Raw genomic sequence first — 10000 nt, 5'->3', positions numbered from 1 at the left:
GAGGGAGAAGGGGAAACCTCATTACGGAAGCCCTTTTTTTTTAAACTCGATTACCGGGGGTACGGGATCCTGAGGGAGAGAAAAAGGAGGATTTTTTTTTTTTTTTTTTTTTTTTTTTAGCTGTGGGTTTTATTTCGGTGTTTTATTCATTTTGTTGTTTATGTTTCTATTTTTTTCCTTTATCTATGATTTTTTTATATATTTGTTTATTCTTTATTTATTAATCTGTTATTTATTTGTTTATTCCTTAATTATTTGTTTATTCAATGTTTATTTATTTGTCATTTATTTTTATTCCTTATTTATTAATCTCTTATTTATTTATTATTTATTTCTGTTGTTTATTTGTTTATTCCTTATTAATTTACTTGTTTGTTTGACTGCTAATACTGGTATCATTATATATCGTTGATTATCATAACGATATATAATGACATATATGATATATTTTTTATAGATTTCCTTAAAGATGGTCAATTGAAAATAAGAAATCCGTATTTTTTCGATTCGACTCAAGCGACACTCCGGACGCAGAGGATAGTTTCCGTTAAGGTATTAGCAACTGAAATGGATTCCATTGGACTCGAAACGTGGCGGGTGCAGCGCTCGGGGCTTCGAGAAAGGGTCTTTACGCGCTCGAAAGACCTCGAAAGACCTCGTTCACTCGTTCGCCCGTTCGCCCGTTCGCTCGTTCGCTCGTTCGCTCGTTCGCCCGTTCGCTCGTTCGCTCGTTCCCGTGAAAGAGGGAGGACTGTCCTCTTTTCGTGTTCGTTCTGGGATTGTTTCGTTGGCCTCTTTCTAATCTCTTTCTTTCTGTTTGTCTCTTTCTTTCTCTGTCTCTATTTCTTTCTTTCTCTGTCTCTTTCTCTCTCTCTCTCTCTCTCTCTCTCTCTCTCTCTCTCTCTCTCTCTCTCTTCCTCTCTCTTCTCCTCCGCTTCTCTCTCTTTTCTTTCTGTGTATTTTCTTGGCGCAAGGAATTTGTGGTTAATGAATGTTGATGATTAAAGTTAAAGGGAGAGAAGGAGAAGGTTGGGAAAATCAGAGAGAGAGAGAGAGAGAGAGAGAGAGAGAGAGAGAGAGAGAGAGAGAGAGAGAGAGAGAGAGAGAGAGAGAGAGAGAGAGAGAAAGAGAGAGAGAGAGAGAGAGAGAGAGAGAGAGATACACACACACATACGCATAAACACTCACACACATGTAGACACACTCAAAGATAGACAGACACAGACAGACAGACACGCAGACAGACATAAAAGGGAGTCTCAACCGTAAAAAAAGGCAGCTGAAGGCGTCATATTAAGAAATGAAATGAAGATTTATTTATATATTTACCTATCTTAAGGATTAGATTAATAAAGCAATTAACTCTACTCGCGCTACACCCGGTCTATAACTGACTCAAAATGTTACTTTTGGAATCATTAAAGCGCTAAGAGAGAAAATAATAAAAAAAATCTATATCGAGGATAATGTTTCGTTAGTGAACCAAATAAGATTACGAAACAATAAAAAAAGAAAAAGAAAAAAAATGCAGCTTAGATCCACTGACCTTAACAAAAGCTCCTGGTTTCGTTATCAATATTAGCTTTAAATTTTGTTTTCACGTCAGCTGTTAATGATAAAAAAAAAAAAAAAAAAAAAAAAAAAAAAAAAAAAAAAAAAAAAATCATGATTACATCTTATCGACTTTCTTTTTTTTTTGTCTTTGCTAATAAAAGGAGAAAGAAAATATCAGATAGGATTAGCGCTAAACGAAGGAGTGGGGTACGAGCCTATAAGAAGAGGAAGGGAAAACAAGATGGGATGAGAAGAGGTAAAAGGAGAAATCAAATAATATACGAAAGAGGGAAAATGAAAAAAAATGAAATAATACAAGAAAGGGGAAAAAAGGGAAATCAAACAAAATACGAAAGAGGAAAAGGGAAAAAATAAATGATATACGAAAAATTACATAATACAAGAAAGAAGGCAAAAGGTAAATAAAATAATATACGAAAAAGAGAAAAGAAAGGAATCAAATAAAACAAATAAAGGAGTGAAACACGAAGTGAAATAAAGAAGAAAAAGACGAAGTAAGAAAGATTAAAAAAGGGATAAAATATTGGGCGAAGGAATGAAAGACTATGATTAACATAGGAAGGGGAAGGGAAAAGGAAGAGAAAACGATTAAATATATATATATATATATATCAAGCAAAGATACATAACATATCAAACGTATGAGAGAGAGAGAGAGAGAAAGTAAAAATAAAACAAAGCTTAAGAAAAGAAAATTTAGATTTGGAACGATAGACGAAAACGAAATACAAGAAGAGGAAGAGAAACAGAGAGAGAGAGAGAGAGAGAGGGAGAGAGAGAGATAGAGAGAGAGAGAGAGAGACAGACAGACAGACAGACAGATAAATGGAGAGAGAGAAGAGGAGATTCGAAGATAAAAGAGATATAACAGATAACAGGCGATTATCGAGTTTCGTTTATGAAAAGCAGGAATCAGAGCAAAACGGAAAACAAGAGGAATAGAGATAGAGACACGAACGTAGAGAAGATAACGAACGATAATCAAAGAACGAAAGATAACTCTACAATAAATTTAAAAAAAAACAAAAAAAAGAAAAAAAGTAAAAAAAAATCATATCGAAGAATTATATACATAACAAAGCTAAAAACAATAACACAGAGACCGCGGACCCAAACTAAAAATGAAAAACGTAATAGAGAAAAATCCGATTGTCTCTGTAAAAGGTAAGAAGGAATAACAGGGGATGAGGAGGAGAGAAAAATTAAATAAAAATAAGAAACAGACACGTTACAAAGTGGAAAGTGTAGAGTTTAAAGGAAAGTGAAGTCGTAAAAACAGGTGAGAGAAAGGAACTAGGTAGAAATAATGAAGAAAAAAAATATAATAATGATATTGAGGCTATTAACAGCAAAAGCAGCAACCATGAAATTATTATTAAGACTATAGATAATGATAATGACAGTGATAATCATAATTATAGTGTTGATAGTATAGAATGATGATGATAATGGTAATAGTAATAATACTAATGATGATAATAATGATAATAGTAATAATAATAATGATGATAATAATGATCATGGTGATAATAAGGATAATGATAATAATGATAGCAATTATTATCATCATTATTATTATCATCATGGTTATTGTTATCTCTATTATGATTATTATTATTATCATTATTATTATTATTATTATTGTTATTATCATTATTATTAGTCTTATTATTATTGTTGTTGTTGTTACTAATATTACTATAATAATACTAACAATAATAATAATAATAATAATAATAATAATAATAATAATTATTATTATTATTATTATTATTATTATTATTGTTTATTATTAATATTATCATTATTATTATTATTATTATTATTATCATTATATTATTATTATTATTATTATTATTATTATTATTATTATTGTTATTATCATTATTATTATTACTATTATTATTATTATTATTATTATTATTATCATTATTATTATTATCATTATCATCATCATCATCATCATCATCATCATCATCATCATCATCATCATCATCATCATCATATTATGTTATTATTATCATCATTATCATGAAGATTATTATTATTATCATTATTATTATCATCATAACAATCTATTTTTGCTTCTTTTTAGAACTTCAGGTAACTACGTTAATAATCATAATGATGGAAACAACAATAATGAATGGAAAAAGACTAAAAAGAATAATGACAATGATAATCACTATCATCATCATCATTGCTATTATTATTATCATCCTCATCATCTTTTTATCATCATTGTCATCATAATTATCTTTGCTATAATCATTATCACCATTATTATCTTTGCTATCATTATCATCATCATTATTGTCACCCTCATTATCTTTGCTATCATTATTACTGTCATTATCATCAAAAAAAAAGAATGAAAATGAATATCTTCACTATACAAGAAATGTATTTAACCGCTTTCGATTATATCTTCGGCAGAAATACATATATTTAGATATATTCAAAACCGGTTAAGTACATTTCTTGTATTGCGAAGATATTCATTCTCATTCATACCTTTTCTACATCTATTAACATGAATATATTTTATTATTGTCGCCATCGACTTTATTCAATAAACAATATTCGAATCAAAGACAAGGAATTGACAAAGCGCTTAATGAAAGAGACACAGAGGAAGGGAAGAGAGAGGAGGAGGAGGAGAAGGAAGGAGGAGAGAGAGAGGGAAGAAGAGGAAGGGGGAGGAAAGGGAGAATGGTGGAAATGTTATGGAAGGACAAACGAAGGAGAAAGGAGAGCGATGAAGAAAGATGAGGAAGGACAAAGAAGAGAGAAACGAGAGAAAGAGAAAGAAATGGGAATTAGAGGAAGAAAAAAAAGAAAAGAGAAACCAGAGAGAGAGAAAGAAAGGGAATTAGAGGAAAAAGAAAAAAGAACCAGAGAGAGAGAGAGGAAGAATAAAAAAGAAAAAAAGAAAAAAAGAACAAATAAAAGAGAAACAGTGGAGAGAAAGAAGAAGAGAAATAATGAAAGGGGAAAGATGAGAGAGGAAAAAGAAATAGGGGAACGAGAGAACAGGAGGGAAATAAGGGAAAAGGAGAGATAACGAAGGAGAGGAAAAAAATGGAAGAAAAGAAAGAAAAAAGAAGAAGAATGCAGGAAAAGCAAGAGAAAGTGAAAGAAGGGAGAGAGAAGAATAACAAGAAAAATAAACATAAAGTGGAGCACAATGTCAGAAATACTGAGAGAGAAGAAGGAAGGATTATAAACAATAATGAAAATAAGTTGACACAATTTCTGAAAGGTACACTTGGACATAAAGAAGAGGAATTTAATGATGGAAGGATTAACGAGAGAGAGAAAGAGAGAGAGAGAGAGAGAGAGAGAGAGAGAGAGAGAGAGAGAGAGAGAGAGAGAGAGAGAGAGAGAGAGAGAGAGACTGTAATCCAATGCTCAAGGAAAATATCACAAGACACTCACTGCAAATTGCGAACATGATACAAAGGAGAAAGTGAAATAAAAGACGAACACAGCACAGACATCAATAAAGAGAAGAAAATGATAAAAACGGAGGGAAAGTGATAGACAATGATACTACTTAATAAAGATAGGTTGGTAGGATGAAATAGACAGATAACGGTAAGAGATGAGACAGGTAGATAACGACAGATAGATAGATAAGTTAATGATGATAGATAGCATAAATGTGATAGATAGACAACAGTGATAAATAGATCTGTCTGATAGATAGACAGGTCGTGATGAAACACATAAAAGTGATAGATAAATAGGTCGTGCTGAACAGAGATTGGCAACAGATAGATAAAATCTGCCAGACAGATAGATAATGGTGGCAGATAAGAAAGTGAAATTAATAAAAATGGAGATGGAATAGATAATAAAAAAAAACTACTTCCAAAAGGGAATTTCAAACAAGGACAAACCGAAAGCCAAAGATTTCGAAAAAGCTTTAAGAATAGCAATAACAGACAAACAAAGAAGCAGAAACGCGAATAGATGGCAATGTATAAATAAATAAATAAACAGATAAACAAGGAAATAGACAAATGAATGAATAAACAGACAGATATGCGGACAGATAGAAACGCGAAGGAAATCATATTCGGTATCAAATGCGCAGATCAAGTTAGTGATGAATGGAGGGGGAATTAAGGGAAGAGGGGAGGGAAGGAGATGGAGATGCTGAGGGAAATGGGAAGGAGATGAGAGAGAAGGAGATAGGGAGGGAGGGAGAGAGAGGGTGATAGGGAGGGAGGGAGGGAGATAAGGAGGGAGGGAGAGAGAGGGTGATAGGGAGGGAGGGAAAGAGAGAGAGAGGGGGGAGGGGGGAGCAAGAAATAAAAGTGAAAGAGAGAGAGAAAGAAAGAGCAAGATTATAAAAAAAAAAAAGAGAGAGAGAGAGAGAGAGACTGAGAGACAGACAAAACCCAATATTCACTCACATACATCCACATAGAAAACGAGACTCACACAAAAAACGAACACACGCAAAGAAAACGGGACAGAACTCCGAGGACAGACTACACAAAACCGACGTAACATTACCTTGATAAGATCAGCGACCAGGGAAGCCACAAACATATTATCCAGAAGGAAGTCATCATTGGCAAGGACGTCCTCGAGAGATCCTCTGGTGCAGTAGGCGGTGAGGACGCAGACGGCGCCTGTGTCCACCGAGGCACCGATAAAAGGAAGGAGGTTTTCGTGACGGACTTCACGCATCTGGAGGGCGAGAGGGAGAGAGGGTGAGAGAGAGAGGCATTAGCGGAGAGGTGCAGAAAGAAGGAGGGAGAGAAATGGATATATATAGGGAGATAAATAGAAAGAGAGAGGGAGACAGGGAGTTTGAGAGAGTGAGAAATAGATAATGAGAGAGAGAGAGAGAGAGAGAGAGAGAGAGAGAGAGAGAGAGAGAGAGAGAGAGAGAGAGAGAGAGAAAGTGATAGTTAGAGAGAGAAAGAGATAGTTAGAGAGAGAAAAAAAAAGAGATAGACAGATAGGTATGCAACAAGCGAGATAGAGACAGAGAAAGAGAAAGAGGGGAGGTATAGAAACAAAAAAGAGATATCAAGATCATATTCGCAGATATAGACATGCAAATTCACATCCAGACAAACCTCAATTCACAAACAAATACATAATCTCTTCGTCACACATACACTCACAAATACACATTTGAAAACGCTCTCCCACATCCAACATCATTATTAATAAACTTTACAGGTACTGTGTATTCAAACAAAGGGAGTATATCAAAGAGCCGATCAAAGCAAAGCTATGTTTTTCCCCTTTGAAATCCTCTTGTGTAAAATCCTGCCTTTTTGTTAGGAATGTTTTCATACTAAACGAATTAACTTTTTACAGTTAATAGGGATACAGGATTAAACTTTTTAAAGTAGAAGATTGAAAAAAAAATGTAGTTTGTGTAAATATTCAATAGACCAAATATGTGTGTGTGTGCATATGTATATATATATATATATATATATATATATATATATATATATATATATATATATATATATATATATATTATATACATATATATATATATATATATATATATTTATATATATATACACATTATGTACATGTAGATATATGTATATATACATTATGCATATGTGTGTGTGTATACACACACACACACACACACACACATATATATATATGTATATATATATATATATATATATATATATATATATATATATATATATATATATATATATGTGTGTGTGTGTGTGTGTGTGTGTGTGTGTGTGTGTGTGTGTGTGTGTGTGTGTGTGTGTGTGTGTGTGTGCACGTGTGTGTGTATGTGTTTGTGTTGCCATTTGGAGGCAAAATCCTGCCTATTCACCCCCTTCCATCCACGCTCACTCTCGCCATATGAAACATTCCGTATACACCCCTGCCGATACTCCACCAACTAGGAACCAAATCCAACCATTAAGATTAAGATCAAAGTCAACGCACGCAGTCCTACCTGTTGCAGTTCCTTCCGGATGCTCCTCGTAAGATCGACACTCCGCTTCTTCACTGGCTTTACGGCGACGATATTATTCTTGTACACACCCATCTTGCAGTAGGACACCCGGGGTACCTCCAGGGGGCCGTCCACTCCCCCCCACAGCACGTTCTGAAGGAGGAACTGTTGACGTTAGTTGTTTCTGATACGTACACGGACACGTACACGGAGAGCTAAGGTTGTAAGGACGTACACACGCGTACATGTATACATACACGGGTATACATAAAGGCATAATTCTCCTCATTCCACACGCACATACTGGTAAACACTTACGTACACGCTGGGACACATACATACATTCACACACACGTGGGAAACCTAGACATATTTCGGAATTAACGTCATTTATTATATGATAATATGCAAATGTAAATTTTATACAGATATAGAAATCAAATAGATAAACAATAAACGTATACACAAATAAACCGTATTCATAACGGCAATTATAGAAAGGGTATAAATGAGAATATCTTCACAAGACAAGATATGCGATTAATCTGTTTCGAATATAGCCCATGTATTTCTGACGTAGATATATTCGAAACCGGTCAAATACATCTCTTGTATTGTGAAACTATTCATTTTCACTCATGGCCATTCTATATACACAGATACTTAGACGTTTGCTTTGTAGAGTAAGCATGAGAATGTTTCCGGTTGCAAACACTGCAAAGTCCTTTCAATCAAAGCACTTCAGCTCTCAGGCAGATTGCAGTTCTCTGGGCACTGAGTTCTATCTGTGTCGAATGTTTTTCGTTTTTATCGTTATTATTATATTCGAATTTTCATTATTTGTGTTGGTGCTTGTGTGTATTTGTGAGTGTGTTCGTGAGAAAGATAGATAGAGAGAGAAAGAGAGAGAGAGAGAGAGAGAACGAGAGAGAGAGAGAGAGAGAGAGAGAGAGAGAGAGAGAGAGAGAGAGAGAGAGAGAGAGAGAGAGAGAGAGAGAGAGAGAGAGAGAGAGAGAGATTCAATGTGTTTGAATTTGTATTTTTGTATAAACATACATGTATATATGTGTGTTCTACCGAATTTCTCCTTGCATTGTGTACACGACGTGTGTGCGTGCAACCTACGTATTTGTGTGTACGTATGTCACACAAATAGTGGCAAGGGCAGCAAACGCAAACCAAAACTCGAAATTTGTCGAAATATTTCAGAAAGAACACACGCACCGCCTTTTAACAGCGGGCCGTGTTCCTTCCGCTGGGCGTGAGCGGGGTGCATAGTAACGTCACTTATTTCACCAATATACATGCAATCTTGTATGCATTTATATGTTCGTTAATATAAGTGTGGACGTTGTATGTACGTATGCATGTGAATATAAACATAAATATGTCTGTGTATGTATATCATAAAAATATACATTTTTGTTTTAGACATTCTATTTGTCTATTAACAAATTTAATAAAGGAAAGGTTATCGCCATGAAAGCATGTCCTCAGTCATAGTATGTAAAATGCACTAGGAAATTTCCTCTTTGGGCACACTAACGGTTGCCTCAGTGCATAAGAGCTGGCTGGGGAGCTCAGCTGGAGAGAGCTTGGTGGTCCCTCTTGCTGCGTCTCTTTATAAACAGACGTTGCAGGTATGAGCTTTCCGAGGAGGTAGATTGATAGATAATTCTTTCTTTCTCTGTTTCCCTGAAACACTCTAAGCTAAACTCCCTTCTTGTAAAATCTCTCTCTCTCTCTCTTCCCTTCCTTCCTTCCTTCCTCTCTCTCTCTCTCTCTCTCTCTCTCTCTCTCTTCCCTCCCATCCTTCCCCTTCCTCTCTCTCTCTCTCTCTCTTCCCTTCCTCCCTCCCTTCCATCCTTCCCCTTCCCTTCTCTCTCTCTCTCTCTTTCTTCCCTTTCTCTCTCTTCCCTTAATATAAATTCTAAACATAACGCTCCCCTCTTGAAAAATCTTCGTAGATCACTGTAAAGGTAAAAATAACCCAACAAAAGTTCAAGCCATATTATACTTAATTCTTATGCAATTTTTTTTTGGTGATATTTTTCTAAGAGAAGATTAAATAAAATAACAGCTGCTAGCACAATCTTCCATTACTATTTTTCTAATGACAAAGTAGACTGGCATTTAGTAATAATTATTAAATTGCCTTTATAGAGAGTAGGCATCATACTATTTCCGCAAAAATGGCATACAAATGTGTTTTATTTCGTTTTAAGGTTTTTTCTTTTTTCTTTTTTTTCATCCGTAGTCAAAAGCGAAAAGAAGAGAGAAATCACACAAGCCAAACGAAGGAAGAGGGAGAAAAGAGTAATGGAAATCTGTGTCCAAGAGTCGATAAAAAATAAAGTATCTTATGTCAGCTTCTATTGACTCTTCACTTGCAGTCGCTCTTCGTTTGCAGTGCACTCGGCTGCGCTATTATCCCGTTTCAAGAGATCCTTACCGAATTTC

The 10000-nt window shown here is 34.7% G+C and overlaps 1 protein-coding gene across 1 annotated transcript in view; it reads right to left on the bottom strand.

The window, feature by feature from the left end:
- Positions 1–10000, bottom strand: part of LOC119597165 (guanylate cyclase 32E-like) — a 63943-nt gene that overhangs the window by 40796 nt on the left and 13147 nt on the right. The window contains exons 7-8 of the mRNA XM_037946694.1: positions 7541–7693; positions 6100–6276 (exon numbers count right to left, since the gene is read on the bottom strand). Of these exons, the coding sequence (XP_037802622.1) occupies positions 6100–6276; positions 7541–7693 (330 nt within the window). The remainder of the gene's footprint in view (positions 1–6099; positions 6277–7540; positions 7694–10000) is intronic.

Source organism: Penaeus monodon, chromosome 38 (genome assembly GCF_015228065.2).
Source record: "Penaeus monodon isolate SGIC_2016 chromosome 38, NSTDA_Pmon_1, whole genome shotgun sequence".
In the NCBI taxonomy this organism is placed as follows: domain Eukaryota; kingdom Metazoa; phylum Arthropoda; class Malacostraca; order Decapoda; family Penaeidae; genus Penaeus; species Penaeus monodon.
Note: the sequence above shows the minus strand (reverse complement) of the source record. Positions and strands in the feature narration are given on the sequence as shown.